This window comes from Dendropsophus ebraccatus, chromosome 5 (genome assembly GCF_027789765.1).
Source record: "Dendropsophus ebraccatus isolate aDenEbr1 chromosome 5, aDenEbr1.pat, whole genome shotgun sequence".
NCBI lineage: Eukaryota > Metazoa > Chordata > Amphibia > Anura > Hylidae > Dendropsophus > Dendropsophus ebraccatus.
The window spans coordinates 127,706,876-127,729,514 of record NC_091458.1 but is presented as its reverse complement, the minus strand read 5'-3'; the positions used below and the strand labels follow the sequence as shown (position 1 = coordinate 127,729,514).

The 22,639-nt window shown below is 41.1% G+C and overlaps 2 protein-coding genes across 2 annotated transcripts in view; one reads left to right on the top strand and one right to left on the bottom strand.

Annotated features, from left to right (window-relative positions):
• LIAT1 (ligand of ATE1) overlaps positions 1 to 22,639 on the top strand; it is a 100,591-nt gene that overhangs the window by 25,388 nt on the left and 52,564 nt on the right. The window lies entirely within an intron of this gene.
• Positions 3 to 19,935, bottom strand: RFLNB (refilin B). The gene is made up of 3 exons (XM_069972498.1): positions 19,572 to 19,935; positions 6,374 to 6,480; positions 3 to 1,112 (listed from the first exon to the last, which is right to left on the bottom strand). The coding sequence occupies exons 1-3, from the start codon at positions 19,755 to 19,757 to the stop codon at positions 782 to 784; spliced, it is 624 nt and encodes a 207-aa protein (XP_069828599.1). The 5' UTR covers positions 19,758 to 19,935; the 3' UTR covers positions 3 to 781.

The following is a 22,639-nucleotide window of genomic DNA, read 5'->3' as shown; positions in this document are numbered from 1 at the left end:
TGAAGAATAAACGTCATTTTTGCCCATTTAAGAGCTTTATTATTTATGCAAAGGGAAGGGATGTGAAATTAAACAGGATACCAAGTAACCAAATAGAAATGCTCACCAAAATAAAGATCCATGCCAGTTGCCCCTAAGGGTTTGGATATATCATGTGTATTTAAAACAAACTTTTCAGATTTTACCATCACACATTGCATATATGAACCAATTATATGCTTCTTGGTCATTTATATATTTTATGGAGATAATATAATTTTTTTCATTGGCCGAGACCTAGATGTCTTGTTCATGTCTTGACAAAAATAGGTGTGGCATTGGGCAATAAAGATAATTTTTTACAATATTTCTTTTTATGGTAGTGTCAAATACATTTACATGGGCAGATAAAATGGAATATAAGGTTTATGCTTTGCTTAATACCCTTTGCTTTTGGAGATCAGAGTATAGTTTCTATGTTCACAGTCATATAAATGTCCCAAGCATTCAGTGTTATTAGTATGGGTAAGAACCAAAAAAAAAAAAAAAAAAAAAAAAAAAAAATATATATATATATATATATATATATATATATATATATATATCAGCAGTCATTCTGCGGAATGCACAGTTACCTAAATTAGGCTTCAGATCTTGTAGGTCTATCAGATTTCAGACTAAGTATGTATTTTCTGGGTGAAACACTTTAAAATATACTTTATCATCTTTGAGCGTTTCTGTAGGTTTTGCCAGTTTGAAGTCTTTGTAGTTTTGTAAGGCGGAGAGGTCGGTATACCAGCAATTAATATTCATCCATAAAGCATTCATTGCCCACATGTTCAGCCGACTCAAGCTCTACACTGGAGAGGAAGCGCCTCATACATTTCTTGCAGTTGTAATCCAAAGTGGTGGTATACACTGTTTTCGTGTGCTTTGGATAGACAATTGTGGTGCTCATGTATCTCTGAGGCTTGTTCTTCGGTTCAAAGTGAACTTCAGCTCTGTAGTTGCGCCATGTGCAGTTAGGAATGCAGATCACAGTCTGACTACATGAAGAGACTCCTAGTCCTACCGGCATGTATATATTGTCAATGAAATGCCTGTCAGAGTCATATTTAACGGAAGATGTATACCTAAAACCAAGAGAGAGCCCAATATTAGTAATAAATAACCAATTACAGCCAAGTTCACAGAATGCACTAGTCAAAATTAACTCATATTCAGCATTATTTGTATACGTAACTTACATGGTTCTTTGGTCCGTGCTTAATACCTTGACAACTTTTTAGAAAATAAACCATACCAGGAAAAAAAAACATACCTAAAAAAACATTTTCAAATACCCTAACTTAATAGCTTCACCATTTAGAACCTTACACCAGTTTTAGAACTGTTTGCAGAATGAGAACACGCCATGTGTGGTTTCCCACCACAGGTGTTTAGTGTTTTTTACACCTGTCACAAAAGCCCCTTACTCAAGGTTAAGTGGTGATGAAGGTATTTTATGGTTTCACCACAAGATGTCAGTATTTTATATGTAAGCTCTTATGTATTGCACAGCTGAAGCCAACAAAGGGCTACTGTTTTATTGTGTACTATGTGCTTTTGTTAACCTATGGGAGATGCTCTTTCTTTCTATCCTATCTCTGGCTGAGCTGTACAACAAAACCGACCAACTACCACAGAAGTGGCGTCACCAGTAACATCTTAGTATGTCACCAGTCGAGTACCACACATGCATGTATGTTTCTTGGCTCCTGGCATTTGGGTCCAGGCATGCATGAGGATGTTACTTTGACAAGTGTCCCCCACTTAAAGCGAAATGTACCATGGCCCTTTCAAATGGTTGATGAGGGGTGATACTGGGAGTCTGACACCTTTTAATAAAGAAAAGAAATTTGGGCCACAGAGGTATCAAGAGGGGGAAGAGACTGAGAAGAAAAGGAGAAAAAAGAGGGAAAAAATGGAGAAGGAGAATGAAAGGGGGTAAGGCGGAGGGTTAGGATGTTTGAGCTAGGAGAGTCTTGTATTCAACAGTGTCTAGGAATTGGTCCCAATAATATCAGGTTCAAAAAAAGCAGGAAGAACAGTCATATAGCTGGGCTGTGAGGTCTTCCATGTGCCTGATGTCTTTGGCTTTCTGCAGCCTTCTGGCAATGGAAGTTAAGTCTGGGCACTGCCACACGGCCGATATGCAGGCTCTAGCAGCGTTAACCAAATCGTGGACGATTAGTCTTGATTAGAGATGAGCGAACCTCGAGCATGCTCGAGTCCATCCAAACCTGATCGTTCGCCATTTGATTAGCGGTGGCTGCTGAAGTTGGATAAAGCTCTAAGGTTGTCTGGAAAACATGGATACAGCCAATGACTATATCCATGTTTTCCACATAGCCTTAGGGCTTTATCCAACTTCAGCAGCCACCACTAATCAAATGCCGAACGGTCGGGTTCAGATGGACTCGAGCATGCTCAAGGTTCGCTCATCTCTAGTCTTGATCTGTTAAATTAATATTGATGGCCTATCTTGAGGGCAGGGAATCAATTAAATAAGGCTGAATGAACCTTGTAACCAAAACAGTAGCCCTGATATTATGAATTAATTTTAACTCTAAATCCTTCTCTATTATAAAATATTGCTTTACACACAAGAGGAACAACATATCTAAATGCCAGAAAATGTCAGATCGGTGAAGCAAATGCTGCTACACCAATACAAAGGGCTCAGACGTGATGTAGGAGGAAGTGCACTTGGCTAAATATTAACTCCATCAACTGTTTGTCTAACGTCCACATCTGCATCTAAAATATTTGTTCACCTGAGTTATTCAGTCTTTAAATACCACAGTATAATACTGAACCTGGCTTCATGTTGTTGTAAGACCCAAGGTTGTGAATGTGCATATCCACAGGAAAAACAGAGAGGCCTACTGTGTACAGGAAAACACATGTGCTGCCAAAATACTACCAACCCTGTCATATATTTAAGAAGAAGCTGTCACTTTGTTTTGCATTTTTTACATTAGTCATATTTATTCATAATTATTTGAATAATATTTACAGCAGAGGCGCCTAAGGCTATCATAAATGTACAATGGCTGCCTGTAGTCTGAATACATTATTGCTGGGTAGGTGTTTCAAAAGCAGTTGCTGTACTGCCCAGCTTCTCTATTACAGGTCAGTACAGGTTAAGTAACAATGCATGGCAGATTAAAGGGGAACTCCACATAAGGAAAACTGTTTTTCTATTAAAAGTACATCAACCCCTTAAGGACAGAGCCAATTTACATTTTTTATTTCCGTTTTTTCCCTCCTTGTGCTTAAAAGGCCATAGCACTTGCATTTTTTCACCTAGAAACCCACATGAGCCCTTATTTTTTTGTGCCACTAATTGTACTTTGCAATGACAGGCTGAATTTTTTCATAAAGTATACTGCAAAACCAAAATAAATTCAAAGTGTGGTGAAATTGTAAAAAAAAAAAAAACACATTTGAGGGGTTTTTACGCCGTTTACCGCTTGTTATATATGTTCCTCAAGTCGTTACGATTACAACGATATATAACATGTATAACTTTTCTTTTATCTGATGGCCTGTAAAAAATTCAAACCATTGTTAACAAATATATGTTCCTTAAAATCGCTCTATTCCCAGGCTTATACCGCTTTTATCCTTTGGTCTATGGGGCTGTCTGATGTGTAATTTTTTGCGCCAGGATGTGTTCTTTCTATCGATACCTTAATTGCGCATATGCGTCTTTTTGATCGCTTTTTATTACAATTTTTCTGGATTTGATGCAACCAAAAATGCGCAATTTTGCACTTCGGAATTTTTTTTGCGCTTACACCGTTTACCGTGCGAGATCAGGAATGTGATAAATTAATATTTGGGGTGATTACGCACGTGGTAATACCAAACATGTTTATTTTTTTATTTTTTTATTTTTATTTATAACATGGGGAAAGGGGGGTGATTCAAACTTTTATTAGGGGAGGTTTTTTTTTTTAATTAATAACACTTTTTTCTTTTTTGAACACATATACTAGAAGCTCCCCTGGGGGACTTTTAGTATATGCACACTGATCTCTCATTGAGATCTATGCTGTATAGTTATACAACATAGATCAATGAGATGCTACAGCATAAAGAAATCGAGTGCTGAGCCGGGATCAGCACCATTATGGCGCAGACCCCGGCAGGTACCAGATGCGTGGATTGGCGATCCAGCCCAGGGAGTGGGACAGCAAGCATTTTAAAATGCTGAGTAGTGGGCACAGCGATTGGACCGTGCCCGCCAATAGCCGCGGTCCCAGGCTACATGCCGCACCGCGGCGGTTCAGAACGAGGTCGCCACGCGGCCCCCTCTGAAGTCCCCGAGGTGACCACAGGGCATAAATATACACCATGTGTCGTTAAGGGGTTAAAAGTTATATAGATGTGTCTATATAATGTATTGCCATATCCATGCAGTTCTGCCACACTGGTAGCTGATTGACATCCAGGAAGTGAAGAAAACTGGCCTTTATGCCAATTCACATTGTCTCCTGCTCCTTCTGCTATCCCCCTTTAGGAGACAAATCTTTCATGCCTCTGTCTCACATTGTGTGTGTTTGCTGAGCACAGGCTGATGATGCAGACAGGGGGCAGGGCGTGATGTCACAGGAGGCTTGGCTGGATCCACCAATCCCCTGAGTGATTCACCATCTCTGACCGTCCAGAAGCAGCTGCTGCAACTTCACTGATTGTGCAGAAGTTTGCTGTTAAATTAGGGCTGTGTTTACACATGTTGGAGTTTTATTGCAGTACTGCAGCGTCTTCACAAAAATGATGCAGTAACACAATTACATGATGTTAAACGGCACCGAGTATCAGAGCCAGCGCTGACAGTCTCACCTGGACAAAAAACAAGGGATAAACAGTATATCCCATGTAAGATAATATCGGATAAAGTTCCTATTGTGGGACTAAACCTAAAAGATATAAGATACTTAATCATAATATGTGCATGGAGATGAAAAGAAAAAAAAAATTAATTTATTCCAATATCGGCGTTACAGATAGTAACAGTGTGCTGTGTGGGTGGGAACACAATGAAATGATAAGTACTGAAACTTATTCAGTAACACAATGAAACTTCAATGTGTGAACACAGCCTAGATGTTCGGCAACAGATTTAAGAGGGGAATGGGCAGGGTGGAGGACTGTGATGAACAGCTGAGGCAAAGCATTGCATTCTGAAACCTGTAGTACGGTGTACAGCCACACAATACAGAACAAAGACCCCTAAAGCAAATGGATTTTTGATAGTTTCAAAACTGGGTTAGACAGGAAAGCAATGCTATATGCTTCGGCAGCTAGTTTATTTATTTTTTACCTCTACCTGGAGTTCCCCTTTAAATGTTATCTAAAGTAAAGTAGCCTTGGATTACAGGCAGGACCCATACTGAATCTTATAGTGATGCAGGGACCCCCTGGGGTCGCTTAGGTTAAAAAAACAAAAAAAACAATACTCACCTCTCCTGGTCTTCACACCTGCTGCTCGGATGCCCTCATTCCAACTCTGGTTCCTGTGACATACCAATCCTATAGGAATTTTCCCACACTGACCGAGGCAGTTACCTCCTGTGGTCACTCAGAGGAGCAATTTCTGTGGGGTTGTCACATAACAGTGACCAGCACGGAACAGGAGCTTCAATGTGGTAGTTGTGGGGAACTAAGAGAAGTGAGTATAGGTTTCTACACTACCTCCAGTTATGGAGAAAAACACAACCCCATTAAACTAACCTGTAGCCAACAAGATGTCAGGACAAGACACCAGTAGAGGATGCTGTGATGCAGTCATGTCACCAAGCCTAGTTACAGCTGCCAATTGCACATACTAGAAGAGGCCTGCAGGAGAAGCTGTTCCATTCACTGTGCCTAGGTAGGTGTTACTTTTATTATTTTAAAGGGTGCTATTTTTATAAATGGCCGCAATCCACTGTGTGGGCACTAAAGGGCATAATTATTGAGTGAGGGGCACAAATGAGACATCATTACTGTGTAGGGGTACTAAGGGAGCACCCCAACTGTGTGTGTGGGGGGGGGGAACTAAGTGGGATACAATTATTATGTTGGGGGACACATTACTGTTTAGGAATAAAGTCTATGGCCTATAAATGCAGGTCCTAAATTTTTTGCGCTAAGGGCTCATTGCCATGCACAGGCCCATTTTCAGAACGGATGTGTGGACAACCTCATAGAATACAATGGGTTATTTTTGATGTCCATAAATTAGAAACAGAAAATTGGACGATAAAATGTGTAGATGAGGCCTTACTAATCCTCCATGTGCCTGTCAGGATTCATTGTTGTTTCCATTATGTGCAATGGAAAACGTCATGATGCTCTTTGTTACCTTATCTCCTTGGGTGGCAATGGATCCAACTCCACACCTTCTCCAAACGACAGAGGACACAGCCGTGGGGTGTAGCTACTTGACAGGCTAAGTGAAGGTGACGTACTCTATAAATAAAACAAACAGTATGTTAAACATCTCAAAAAATCTAAAATTCGTTAAAGTTTAAAATAAAATCTTAAAATGTAAACTAAGAAATAATATATATATGTGTGCATATTTTTTTTTAACTTATTCCACTTATAACATAATAAAAAGAATTCTCATTAATGTGCCATGTCAAGGTACCCATATCCCAGCCTAGAGTTGTAATGTGGCTGAGGAATACCTTGCTAAGCCTCTTAAACTGGGTTTGGGTATTGTATATTTCTTGTATGTACTTCTGTGTTACTTGTAACATTGCTGAACAGCATACACTGAGGTGTATTGTTAGTGCGAGGATTTACATTGATATATTTGCCACACAGTGAAGGTCTGGTCACGTGACACACTCTCTCTCTCTCTCTCTCTAGTTTTAGAATCAATAGAGCCTCGTCATGGAGGGGCGGGGGTTTTCTCCCACTGAGGGCAGGCCGGCCCACCTCCAGTGCATCACCCCCAGCCCAGTAACCCAGTAACCACCTCCCAGCCGTAGGCGGGAACCGGGCCGCAGTTCAAAAAAAGGACCGCTGCACCGGCTTCCCCGTGCCGGCGCTGTTCGATTAATGTGTGATTTTAAAGAGTGTGTACCAGATGGTACATTCTCTTTAAGGAAAGATCTAGGTAGTGTACAATGGAGTTAGGAGGTTTTGCCCAAGAGTGCCTGCAGTCCTCGCTGACAGAAAAGTTCTACCCAAGCACCTGTTTCTATCCCAGACAAGGAGAAGTCTCTAGTTAACAGAGGTAAAAATTCTTTTGCTTTACCTATTTTTTGTTGGCATAAGTCGGAGTTAGTACTTACACAACACAACTGCCTTTTCTGTGTACACCCTTCAGATGGGAATGTGCCGTAACCTCAGCCATGAGTAACGTATATTTCAGTTTACTACACCTCAGTTTGCCAAATCTGTGGGAATCATCTACAGCAGATTCCGAGTCATCTGGACTGCCAAGCAACATCTCCACTAGCAACACTAAGCTATAACCTACACCTGCAACACTTAAAGGGGTATTTCCATAAAATAAATTTTTTCCCTATTTACATTCATTCTGTGTGTGTGCGACGCTAACGGGTGGGAAATGTTTCCATGGCTCCCACAGAGAATGGTTGGAGCTGCTGAGTGCCCCATGGTGGGCCGCCCTGTCAGCTAGTTACCCCCATCCTTCTGTGAATAGGGGATAATTTTCTCAGATAGAATACCCGTTTAAGTGTTCCAAAAGCATTCAGAGACTGTATTCCAATAAATCTACTCAAAATGCAATAGCTAAAGGGAACTGTCACCATATCTTGTACCTCACAGGCAGCTTGTGTCACCTGAGAAATTGTTGCCTGTATTGTTGCACAGAGACTGTCAGTAAAAAGTTCAAAAAGTCCACAGACTCTGTGTCCAAAGATCTCATTCCCCCCTTTGCATCACTGAAAAAGAAGCTGGTGTACATAGGGGACAGTGGGTTTCCCCTTTATAGACTGTACAAAGCTTAGAAGCAGCAATTGGCAGTAATCTAAGTAATTCATACTGGACACAATTGGAGGATATCCCTTCTAGTTTCAGTGATGAGGACTAACTAGCTTATGATCAGGTGGAGATATCCTTATAACATTTACATATGTTTCCTAGAACATACACCCTATGTTATTTTTAGGACCTAAGCGTGAAGGCGGTAGTGGGAACCTAGACGGAATCTGGAAAGTGAAGATCCCTTTTTTAAAGATTTTTAACAAACTGGAAATATCAATGCACATTGTTCAAATGGGTAACAAAGACAGAACTGCAAAATACCCGAGGGCGATGAGAAGAGCATACAGGCCTGATCAAGCTTACAATGGTATCTGAGCAAATTATATTTGCTTAAAGCTGAGGCACATTCTGTGTTTAATAATTGTTTGCTCTCCACACCTTAGTAATAGAAAACATTATAATAAAAAGACGCTTATTGTACTTCCTATTCATATGTTTTCCACTCATGCATATTAGGAGAAAGCGTCCCATTATTGATGCTAACAAATAATATTAATTACGATATATTACAACTATCATTGCGTGTACTATGCTGAATGATTTCAGGTTGTTCCCTAAAGCGCTAGCTGACATAAAAAATTAAAGGGGTATTCCCCTCAAATTTTAATTTTGATATGTTGCTGCCCATGGTGAGTGTAACAATTCCTTCCATACCGATTATTATTATTATTGTTTCCATCTCCTTCAACCAGTTCTGAGCTGCTGCTGTCTGCTGAAGACACAACAATCTGTGTGTAAGCCTTTCTCTCTGTCTCTCCTTCCTCCCTTCTGAGACAGTTAATTTAAATAAGCCCCAACTGGCTGTATCTGCAACACTGTAGCTTCTTTGTAATGCTGGGAGCGTTATCCTGAGGTCAAGTTGCTGATGAACATTAACCCTCCAAGCGTTACAAAGAAGCAACAATGTTGCAGATACAGCCGGTTAGGGACTTGTTTACATCAGCTGTCTCAGAAGGGAGGGGGAGGATGGGGAGACAGAGAGAAGAGCTCACACATAGATTTTTGTGTTTTCACCAAAAAGCAGCAGCTCAGAACTGGGAGAAGGAGACTGAATAGATAATAACAAGTATGGAAGGAATTGTTAGTCTCACCATGGGCAGCAACATATGAAAAGTTATGTTTGAGAGGAATACCCCATTAAGAAAAGATAGAGTAAGTGCATGCAACATCGCAAGCAATACTGGAATTGTTTAGTTTGTGAGAGCCAAAAAGGCCACAAGTAGTTTTTGTTTGGAATCCCTAAAATAATCCCTACAGTCATATACTGTAATGAGTCTTACTATTACATAAAATCCCCTCCTAGGAACACAGCACTGACGATGTCTATAGCGAACGCTCTGCCATTAAAATATAACGTAAAATCCTGTCTAAATAAGCCCCATGAAACATACCCTGCTGTCTGAGAAGCAGTCGTGAGCATCAGATCCATCAGGAATAATTTTCATGGTCTCCACAAGTCCGGCCAGAACCCTGAGAGTATTACAGCACACTCCCTCCTACACCAGTGCTTTATACCTCAGAAGTGAATAAAGATTAGATAAGTAGATACACTCACCCAGGAAGTCAGGGCTACACCTGCAAGCTTTGTAAAGGGAAGCCGTGCTACACCTCTGATAAGGTAGAATGAATATACCCACAAGCTAGAAATAACAAGTAACTTTTGACCTACAATGTATTGACTAGTACCAACAATCCAGAAATAGGAGCATATCACTGCTTGTCCTACCATGAAAGAACTTCCTTAAAAGCAAGCTTAGAAAATACTTTAAATGGTGACCCCACCCAAAATACATCATTCCATTTAGAAGGGGCTTACCTGTCCTTCTATTTTACAGAAATCTGATATTTATGAGATCCACCATACTGACAAAATGATTACCCTGCTCAGTGCCTCATCCACACAGATGAGCCCTGTGTGCGGAGCCTGCGCAGCAGGAGCCATACAGCCTCTGTACACTGCCACACAGGAGCTTTCAGTTGCCATTTGTAGAGACATATTTCCCATATTTCTTATAGTTTTAATACAGAGTTTAGTAGAACAAGGCATAATAAACATGTTCCATTGAAGCCCCACCTAACACACCAAAATGATATCTGGACCCCAACACATAGACCAAAGTATGCCGGGCCTCATCTGTGGTGGAAGTCCAAGCAAAATTAAAAATATTACTCAATCTATTATTTGCCTCCTAAACTCTGTATTGTTTTAAAACAAGTACAAAATGAGTACTTGCATCCTGTGAAAGTGTCCATTTTTCTTTTTAAAAAATCAATCTTTTTTTTTTTTTTTATAGGAAGCAAAAGAAAGCTTTGTAAGGTAAAGCTCTGGAACTGGAAATGTCCCAGAGAGAATGACTGGAGCGGAATCCCCATTCATAAGCTTATTACCCCCCCCCCCCCCCCATCTTATGGATAAGAAATAATGACTTGAGATGGAAACACCTCTTCAATAATGTCTCTAAATCATATATTTCTACAGGCTGGAAAGGACTTTGTAGCTTATAGTCACCTCTATGAAAATTGAACTCCAACTTTACCTCACTAACAACGAACAACTGAAATGTTTTGTTTTGGGGGGTTTTCTGCCAGATTTGACAAAAAAATTAAATTGATGCTATACGGATGTATAGTAGAGGCACCAAGCACCCCTTTGGCAGTCTTATATGTTGCAAAGAAAGCCTGTAAAATGACCCTGGATTTGGGATACTTAGAGAACATGGTCAGCACAGGTGTAGACGAGTTTTGGCCCTCTTGGAGATAGTTTCCCCTCTTAGTCCTCTAGCTGGATATGACTAGAGGATAGAGGTGTGTGGGAAGAAATACAGAGCTGCATGCACATTCTGATTCAGTGAAGAAACCCACAAATGGGTCCTGGCCTCCAGGCCAGGACCTGGCATAGGCTGCAACACGAACATTGCACTTGGGTACTATCTCTTAGGAACACACTAACAAAGCCCCCTTAAACTAGTTTACCTCAGAATATATAGTGCTAAAGGGCTGTGGGGTAGGCAAGGAACTTTCTGGAAGACCTACAAGTATGATAAGGGGAGACAGTGTGAGGTACCTAGCTCAAGGATTGGTTAAACACATAACATAAACAGTGGCATAACATGTAGCATTGCTGTAAAATCTGTAAAAATTCTTATGCTTGTGGAATCGCCCTAATGGGATGTGTTCAAGCTGTAAACAAGAACCTAACAGCAAAAACCTCACTACAAGCAGCCTTTGGATAGAAGAATAAGGCCATTTAGTTACAATCCAGGTTGTCATAAAAAATTTTCAAAGTCCAGTCAAAGTATGAAAGAAATCCTGCAAAACCTGCTGCAAAGACATCCAGCATTTTATGGCCTATGCTATAAACAGCATAGAAAACACAGTCATATTGCAGAAGCTAGATCATATCTGCCGTTACTAAACACATAACATGCCGTAGCTGGTTCCATATTGTCCTAACCTATGGCCAGCTTAGTTGGGTTCAGGGCTACGGCAATAAATACAACCTTTGCTGCAAATAAAAGTAAGACAAGCTACAGCTGGGCACAAATAATATGCTAGGGTCTATAAGAAAGTCCAGAATTGCTTCTAGGGATGGTCCGAACCGAGTTCGTACGGAGTTCGTACGAACCCACACCATCCGCAATGATTACCGCTGTCTGCCCGCTCCGTGCAGCGGGCGGATCCAGCGGGAGGAACGTCTGGAATACTGGGATACAGCCATAGCCATAGGCTGTATCCCAGTTTTCCAGGCGGTCCTCCCGCTGTATCCGCCCGCTGCACGGAGCGGGCAGACAGCGGTAATCCGATGACGAGCGTTCAAGTTCAGCCGAACCCGAACCTCGGCGGGTTCGGACCATCCCTATTTGCTTCTATGTACTCCATATGAAACAGGGAACATTCACTAGCTGATCACACTACTGGAGGCTAGCCTTACACAGTAATTATACCGCCATGGCTCCATAAGATGCCATAACATGAAGCATTTCTTCCCTAGAAGAGTATAGTGCACTGTACAGTGACAAGAGTGCTTCTGGCTCTGCAGCACGGAGCGAGAGGAGAGCATACAGCCTCTGTGGACCCAACGCTGCTGCATACACAAGGCTATAGCAATCCTAGTGGGGGACAACAGTCTGACATTTACTCTGCCAGACCATACTCATCATAGTACCGTGGTACCCCTGTTCTCAAACTTAATTGGTTCAGGAAGACAGTTTGAGAACCGAGCAGTGTCTTCCCATTGGATATTATGTAAATGTGTTTAATTGGTTCCAGCACCCACCAATAATTACCTACAATACTCATATATTACATTGTATAGTGCCCAGTTTATTCACTGCAGTACAGAGCAGCACTATATACTGTTCAGGACATTATAGAACAGCACTATTTACTGAACAGTATATTACAGAGCAGCACTATATACTGTACAGGACATTACAGAGCAGCACTATATACTGTACAGGACATTACATAGCAGCACTATACTGTACGGTACATTACATTACAGAACAGCACTATATACTGTACAGGACATTACAGAGCAGCACTATATACTGTACAGGACATTACATTACAGAGCAGCACTATATACTGTACAGTACATTACAGAGCAGCACTATATACTGTACAGGACATTACAGAGCAGCACTATACTGTACAGTACATTACATTACAGAGCAGCACTATATACTGTACAGTACATTACAGAGCAGCACTATATACTGTACAGTACATTACAGAGCAGCACTATACTGTACGGTACATTACATTACAGAACAGCACTATATACTGTACAGTACATTACATTACAGAGCAGCACTATATACTGTACAGTACATTACAGAGCAGCACTATACTGTACAGTACATTACAGCGCAGCACTATATACTGTACAGTACATTACAGAGCAGCACTATATACTGTACAGTACATTACAGAGCAGCACTATACTGTACAGTACATTACAGAACAGCACTATATACTGTACAGGACATTACAGAGCAGCACTATATACTGTACAGTACATTACAGAGCAGCACTATACTGTACGGTACATTACATTACAGAACAGCACTATATACTGTACAGTACATTACAGAGCAGCACTATATACTGTACAGTACATTACAGAGCAGCACTATACTGTACAGTACATTACATTACAGAACAGCACTATATACTGTACAGGACATTACAGAGCAGCACTATATACTGTACAGGACATTACAGAGCAGCACTATACTGTACAGTACATTACAGAGCAGCACTATATACTGTACAGGACATTACAGAGCAGCACTATACTGTACAGTACATTACAGAGCAGCACTATATACTGTACAGGACATTACAGAGCAGCACTATATACTGTACAGTACATTATAAACAAGAAACATAAAAAAACAGCAATTATAGTACAGTAGTCACTAACTCCTCCCTCATCCTTAGAGTATATAGAGTCCCCCTCATCCCAGCACTGTAACCGATGGGAGATTGTAGTGCACTGACTGTACTACTGCTCTACTGTATATGCACTCCAGCAGTCTTATACAGTACAGGATGGGATATGGTGGTGCACTGACTGTACTACTACTGTACTGTATATGCACTCCAGCAGTCTTATACAGTACTGTACAGGGTGGGAAATGGTGGTGCACTGACTGTGCTACTACTGTACTGTATATGTACTCCAGCAGTCTTATACAGTACTGTACAGGATGGGAGATGGTGGTGCACTGCCTGTACTACTACTGTACTGTATATGCACTCCAGCAGTCTTATACAGTACAGGATGGGAGATGGCGGTGCACTGACTGTACTACTACTGTACTGTATATCCACTCCAGCAGTCTTATACTGCACAGGATGGGAGATGGTGGTGCACTGACTGTACTACTACTGTACTGTATATGCACTCCAGCAATCTTATACAGTACTGTACAGGAGGGGAGATGGTGGTGCACTGACTGTACTAATACTGTACTGTATATGCACTCCAGCAGTCTTATACAGTACTGTACAGGGTGGGAGATGGTGGTGCACTGACTGTACTAATACTGTACTGTATATGCACTCCAGCAGTCTTATACAGTACAGGATGGGAGATGGTGGTGCACTGACTGTACTACTACTGTACTGTATATGCACTCCAGCAATCTTATACAGTACTGTACAGGAGGGGAGATGGTGGTGCACTGACTGTACTAATACTGTACTGTATATGCACTCCAGCAGTCTTATACAGTACAGGATGGGAGATGGTGGTGCACTGACTGTACTACTGCTGTACTGTATAAGCACTCTAGCAGTCTTATACAGTACAGGATGGGAGATGGTGGTGCACTGACTGTACTACTACTGTGCTGTATATGCACTCCAGCAGTCTTATACAGTACAGGATGGGAGATGGCGGTGCACTGACTGTACTACTACTGTACTGTATATGCACTCCAGCAGTCTTATACAGTACAGGATGGGAGATGGTGGTGCCCTGACTGTACTACTACTGTACTGTATATGCACTCCAGCAGTCTTATACAGTACAGGATGGGAGATGGTGGTGCACTGACTGTACTACTACTGTACTGTATATGCACTCTAGCAGTCTTATACAGTACTGTACAGGATAGGAGATGGTGGTGCACTGACTGTACTAATACTGTACTGTATATGCACTCCAGCAGTCTTATACAGTACTGTACAGGGTGGGAGATGGTGGTGCACTGACTGTACTAATACTGTACTGTATATGCACTCCAGCAGTCTTATACAGTACAGGATGGGAGATGGTGGTGCACTGACTGTACTACTACTGTACTGTATATGCACTCCAGCAGTCTTATACAGTACAGGATGGGAGATGGTGGTGCACTGACTGTACTACTACTGTACTGTATATGCACTCCAGCAGCAAAGTTCATGGTAAATTTTTGTTCAAATACTGAACAGTTCAGTTCCAGATGCTTTCAAACATTGCGGTATTACTGTACTTCAAGACTGGGTGCCGAAAAAGTGTTTGAGAACCGAGCAAGGGTTGAGTCCTGAAGCAAACTTTCCTTGAAAATATTGTGTGACAACTGAACAGTTTGAGTTCAAAGCAGTTTGAGAACTGAGGTACCACTGTACTGGTTATTACCTGCAATAAATATTTATGTTAGGTTTCTTCTTGATACAGTGCCACATATTTTATATAATATTCTGGAGAATCCTAATCATTTAAAATACCTTAGTTTGCAGGTAATATAAGGAGATTGTTTTGATATGAGAAAGAACTAAACAAAATGACAGAAGTTTATAATAGTAATGATATAGTAGGTCGCCATAATGAATAAGCAGAAAATAGAGTGGTGCATGCAAGGAAATGACTAAAGGTAGTAATGTAGAGGAATGCCATGATACCGGATAGATTTGTGTAGGGTTATTCATTTATATACTCTTGTCTATATGGATGGATGCATTCTACGACTGTAGATATGCATATGCCCTATGCTACTACAGAAGTGGTTTTTGATGTGTTGATAAGAGTTGAGTAAACTCTGTGCATTCACAAATTCGGCCCTATTACACGGGACGATTATCGTGCGAAAAATCGTTATTCCGTCCTAATTTAAAAGACAATCTTCTGTGTAATTGCAGGCAACGATCGAAAAATCGTTCATATGTCGTTCATTGTTGGTTTAGATCTGAACCTAAAATTATCGCTAATCGCTCGCTGTAATTCCACATTTGTTCGCTCAAGTTCCGCATTTTTTCACTGATAGTTCAGTGTAATTGCACATTGTTCATTGTTTTGCTGGAGTCAGATGGAGAAAACGATCATAGTAACGATCGCAATAACAATTGTATCTAACGACCATTGTTCTGTGTAATATGGTGATAGATTTCAGGTTAACGATAAACAATCTCATTTGCTATCGTTAGTCGTTAAAAATCGCTCCATGTAATAGGACCCTAAAGCCCCTATTCCACAGGGCGACTATAAGGAGCAAAAGGGCGCTGTCATCGCTCGTTCGCTCCTCGTTCCCCGCTCGCTGCCGCTGCACGTGGCAGCAGCAAGCGGGTGAGTCCAGGAAGGGGACGCAAGGTGATCCAGGTGATCATAGCATATAGCGGCAGTCTGCTGCCACTGCTCCTATTCCACGGGGCGACGGCAGCAGATCGTTGCTGTATGAGTTGTTTGTCTTTCAACAATGTTGAAAGACAAATGACTGCAACGATCAGCCGACATAGTTCAAGTTGCTTGATCGTCGCCTTCTATTACACGGAACGATTATTGGCCTTAACGTCCGATATCGTCCGAATATGGCCGATAATCTTTCCATTTAATAGGGCCTTAAGGCTGCTTGGAAAACATGGATACAGCCTATGGCCTTAGGGCTGCATCCAACTTCAGCAGCCAACAATAATCAAATGCAGGTTTGGGCATACTCTAGCATGCTTGAAGTTCGTCCAACTCCAATGTTGATAAGGGTATTATTACTTACTTATTATTTTTAACGATTAACGACTAATGATAAACGATCGCAAACAAGATTGTTTATCGTTAACCTGAAATCGTTCACCATATTACACAGAACGATGGTTGTTATTGCGATTGTTACTAAGATCGTTTACTCCATCTGATCCCAGCAAAACAATGAACAATGTGCAATTACACTGAACGATTAGTGAACAATAGAGATGAGCGAACCTGGAGCATGCTCTAGTCCATCCGAACCCGAACGTTCGGCATTTGATTAGCAGTGGCTGCTGAACTTGGATAAAGCTCTAAGGTTGTCTGGAAAACATGGATACAGCCAATGACTATATCCATGTTTTCCACATAGCCTTAGGGCTTTATCCAACTTCAGCAGCCACCGCTAATCAAATGCCGATTGATCGGGTTCGGATGGACTCGAGCATGCTCAAGGTTCGTTCATCTCTAGTTCAGATCTAAATCAACGACACACAAACGATTTTTCGATCGTTGCCTGCAATTACACAGAACAATTATCGTTTAAATTTGAACGATATAACGATTTTTCACACGATAATCGTCCCATGTAATAGGGCCCTAAGAACGACCAATGGGGCTACAGTTTTTCTGCTGACAGTTGAAGACAAACTTGTATATGATAAGTGGTCATCCCCTTCAAATTCCCATTCTGCTTGCTAAAATGCAGAGCCACATAACTAGGAGGAACTCTCGATAAAATTTAAAAGCATCCATGGATTTCAGCCACCTACACGCAGTACTGTGGAGCAAGCGAGCACAAGTGCACAAATGCTTTCTCAGCAATATTGGGAAGGAGAGTAGCTAAAAGCAGATAACCTGCTTAGGGCTTACTATGAGAGCTGTCAAAGTCAGAGCAAAAGTTGTTGCTTGGTAAATTGCTCACACGTAGAGATAAGCGATCAAGTTGGACCATTCACCGTTTGAATACCGGTGGCTAATAAAGTAGGATGCAGCCCTGGGGAGTCCTGGAGCACATGGATACAGCCATAGGCCATAGTCACTGATTGGCTGATCAGGCTGTCCATCATCCGGGACTGGCATTTTCTCTCCAGAGTCTGACAGATGGCACATTGTGGGCACGGGGAGAGGTAAGGATTGCTTCATTGTTATGTTCTCCTGTTGCAGCACAGTGACTAGTGGTTAGCACTGTTGCCTCCCAGCTCTGCGATCCAACTAAGAACAACACATGCATAGAGGTTTCATGTTCTTCCCATGCTCACATTGGTCTCTTATAACTACTCCTCCCATATGCCAAAGGCATACTAATAAATCTGGAGTGTAGATTGTCAGCCTCAGTGTGGATAGGGACCAATGGGAATGGTCACAATCTCTGATCAACACTGTGGGACATGTCAGCGCTATATAAATTAATAAAAAAAATCTTACCTTACCAAAATACTAGGAAAATACAGAGACATTAGGCATTTACCCAAATGATTTGGTGATGTTAGGATTGACAGCTTCTTTCGCAGACAGTTGTCATGATGTACCCACATTACTCTTTGCGGCTCAGCTTTACAGCTATTTTATGGCCATAATTTAATAGAATGAGTGGCACGCAGGAAGGACTAGCTTAATAAAACTTCATGTACACAAAACATGATGGTAGAGGGTGCACCGCATAGTGCTGGGGTAGGGAACCTTGGCTCTCCAGCTGTTGCAAAACTACAACTCCCATCATGTCTGGACAGCCAAAGCTAAACCTTTGGCAGTCCAGGCATGATGGGAGTTGTAGTTTCGCAACAGCTGGAGAGCCAAGGTTCCCTACCTCTGACATGTGGGTTTTCTATAGGTATTTTCATTCATATCCTGTACACTGATTGTATTGTCATGTTAGTCTAGCTGCAGGAGGGTACATGCTATTTGCTTCTCTATATAAGTTTTACAAGACATCCCAAGAAGTAGATACAGGATAAGTACTATTCTTAGTTAATTACTTGGATTTAGTTATAGGATAATGACAAGTAAACTGTTATTTTTTTTAGCATTAAATCCACAAAAAAGCATAAAAGTGGTTATCATAATATAACAATAAATCAGGTTTATCTCCCACCCTGCACATGTCCCCTCTTGTCTGCCAACATATGAGAGTATTACATGTGAGCACTGAAAACCACATACACTTAAATGTGAAAGGAAACCCAAACAACCAGAGACAGATGTGATCTGTATGTAACACACTGACAAATTAATACATTGTTAAAATTCACCAGATGAGACAGATGGATTTGCACAGGGAACCCTTATAGAGCTCAGCACTGCTCTACAGTATATGGGCTGCAATAACAACTGTGTGCTCCTTCCTGTCTAGTGCTGAGAGTTACAGGGGGGTAAGGACATTTGGGGTCAGCTGACTGGGGAAGAACTGTTATGTAACTTTGTATTTTAGTGGTTAAGAAGGAAATATGGTGTTATGCATCCACTGCAGTCTAAAGAATACACACACCAAAATATTTTTCATACATTGAATAGAAAAACTAAATATTATTATTTATTATAATTATTACTTTTATTATTATTAGTAGTAGTATTTTATTATACTATTTTTATATTATTATTTCTATTATTATTATTAGTAGTAGTATTTTATTATACTATTTTTATATTATTATTATTATTACTATTATTATTAATAATAATAATAACAGTAATAATATTTATATTATTATTATTGATATTATTATTATTGTTATGTTTTATTATATTGTTTTTATATTAATATTACATATTCTATGTTCATGTGATAAAATGCACAGATATGCACTTTTTTATAATAGTATATTTAAATATAAAATACAGATATGCAGGTATCATATCATATATAGCATAGGCTGTACACAATATAATTTTATATATAATATTCAACTATCTACATAGTATATACACATACGTTTCTGTATACATGTTGAATAACCCATACACATACTATAGAGGTCATGTCATTATTTACAGTATAACAACACAACCTATATACTAGATGAGACAGTATATTATATATATATATATATATATATATATATATATATATATATATATATATTCTACTTACCACTTGCAGTGAATGGCCGGAGATGTCTTGATCAGATGACTTCTCGGTGGAGACTGAGCTGAGGAGCCAGTTGCTGGGACAGGGACTTGGAGGGAGTCCGGAGTCGGGACTGTCAAGGATCCTATCACTCTTCTTCTTCATGTCCAGCAGATCGGGGACATCCTGCAGGTTGAGCCTCCCAACCATAGCTGCTCACTGCTGGGCTGGGGCTGCAGGCTGGATGTGCAGATGATACCTAGGAAACGCGTCCAAGTGTTCAGTACAGTACAGGCTAATGTGAACAGTGCCCTGGGCGGTGAGGAATCAGACACACAGCAATGTCTGCGGGGAAGGAGCCACCAGCAGGACTGCAGCTCCAAGAGAAGGAGCTTGTGTAGCAGTAGTAAGAGCAGCACAGTAATGGCAGGACCGCCTCCCCTGCCCCCCCCTGCCTCCCCCTCCCCTCCAGCTGTATTCCAGGGTTTATTATTAAGCCTCAGTTAATTGTTAATATGCAGCATTGAGAGTTCTCAGGCCTAAGGCCACTGACACTATATATCCCCTCACTTCTACTATGTATACTTTCTACTGTATATTTCTCTTCCTATAGATAGAACATAGGTAGATAGATAAGAGATAGAGAAATGACAGAAGTCCAGTGCCCACCTTCATGGATTATATGAAGAGAGATTTCTTTTCCACATAGGAGGTAGAGTTTAGGTTGTCTAAGCATAATGCACTGTAAAGCTTTTATTGTTCAGGGGTATACAGTATATATGAAGAAAGTATTGACTGTATTAGACGGCCGATCACTATTGTAAACGGGTGCCGGTATGCTAGATTGGTGCTTGTTTGCTGAGGCTATTACATGGCACGACTATCGTGCAGCAATGGATATATATATTTTATTATTATTATTATTTTTAGTGATGTCCATGCAGTCCTTGCTTTTAAAGTGTACTAATAAAGTTCACACATTACCTCTCCACGTTCCCCGGTGTCTTCCTGTCTTCTCCCCGCAGCCGCTGGTGCAACTTTAAAGCCAGTCTCTGAAGTGACAGGCTGCTCAGCCAATTGCTGGCCGCTGCGGTCCCCTCTCAGCCAGTGATTGGCTGAATAGTCACTCCAGAGAGCGGCTCTGAAGTTGCATCGGCAAAGAACAAACTTTATTATTTTCTTTATAGATTCAGTGGCCGTCCATCACTATTATTACAGGTAGCGATGTGTGGTCGATGATTTTAGGTCAGGACCAAGAAACACTATCAGCCAATGATCATTCTCATCAACTGATCATTGTCTTTATTACACGGAGCAATAACCTGCCAAATCAGTCTGCTATGTCAGATTATCGTTCCATGTAGAAGGGCTTGTAGGGTGCCTTTACACTAAAAGATTTATCTGACAGATTTTTGAAGCAAAAGCCAGGAACAGACTTTAAATAGAGAACAGGTCATAAAGGAAAGACTTTCCTCCTACTTTCCAATCCACTCCTGGCTTTGGCTTCAAAAATCTGTCAGATAAATCTCTTGGTGTAAAGGCACCCTAAGTTTCTTTTGACTACTCCCTGATGTCCCCATAGAGCTTTATTAGTAAACAAGGAAACAATGTCACATTGGCAATGTCAGGGCCAGAGGAAGTTGCGAATACTGCAAAATCACTGCAATTTGTGTACATTTCAATACACCTGTTAGGAGACGGCTGTGATCACAAATGGTATTTTCTTCCGCTAATGTACCATGTATGTTTAAAACACGTTGGGAAGCTCTTTGCTGATGTTTTTTTTGCTGATGGCATAAGGTGGAACCTATCAATATCTTTATGATTGTGATGTTCAATCTTTTAGCCAGTATATACATTAAAAGTTATGTTTTAATTGCAATATGCTTCTATGATTTTGATCATACTTTTGGTATTTAAAGGAGTCCTCCACAGAAAAAAAAAGTTTTTACATCAAGTGGTGTCAGATATTTATACAGATTTCTAAATTACTTCAGTTTAAAAAATCTCAAGTCTTTCAGTACTTATCAGCTGCTGTATGCCCTGCAGGCAGTGGTGTGTGTTTCCAGTCTGACACAGAGCTCTCTGCTGCCACCTCTGTCCATGTCAGGGACTGTTCAGGGCAGCAGCAAATTGGATAGAAAAAATTTCCTTCTCTGTACAGTTCTCGTCACAGACAGAGGTGGCAGCAGAGAGCACTGCATTACACTGGAAATAATACACTGCTTCCTGCAGGACATACAGCAGCTAATAAGTAAGTTACGTACCATTACCCCTTAATGACCGCGGGCGTATATTTACGCCCTGCGGCCGCCTCGGGGAGTTCAGAGTGGAGCCGCGCGGCGACCCCGCTCTGGAACGCCGTGGTCCCAGGTGCCGCATGTAGCCGGGGACAGCGGCAATTAGCAGGCACAGCGGCAATTAGCAGGCACGGTCTGATTGCTGTGTCGGCTAATCAAGAAATCAGATGCAGCTGTCAAAGTTGACAGCTGCATCTGAATCCTTTATGCAGCCCGATCCCTGGTGTCTAGTGGGGTGGATCGCCCCCTAGGACGTTGTCCCGGAGGAGCAATCCACACATCTCTCACCGGCTGGGGTCAGCGCTGTAATGGTGCTAATCCCGACTCGGCACTTGGTTGTTTTCAGCTGCAGCAGCCGAAAGCAATCCAGTGCCTATCTCATTGATCTATGCTGTATAACTATACTGCATAGATCTCAATGAGAGATCAGTGAGAGAGAGAGGTTGGAGTAAGGGGGCTCCAAAAGGTAGAGCTTCACTTCAGCTGTAAAGAACTGCATACAGTAATAGTAGGCTTCGTTCTTTAGGAAGATTTTGATTTGTTTGTGGAACTGCTTAGATGGTGCTGTCATAAAGTTCCTGCCTAGTTTGCCTGTGGTGTTTATCACTGTTTGTTTTATCTCACTCTTACAATGTCTGATTGTAAAGCAATAAATACCAGAACTTACATTTGCATTTGAGTTCATTTGTAGACCACATGTTTAGGGCACATTCTAAAATTACAAGTTGCTTTAAGAAAGTGTTCACACATTATGTGCTAAATAGTTTGTTATCCATAGCATTCACTTTAGAG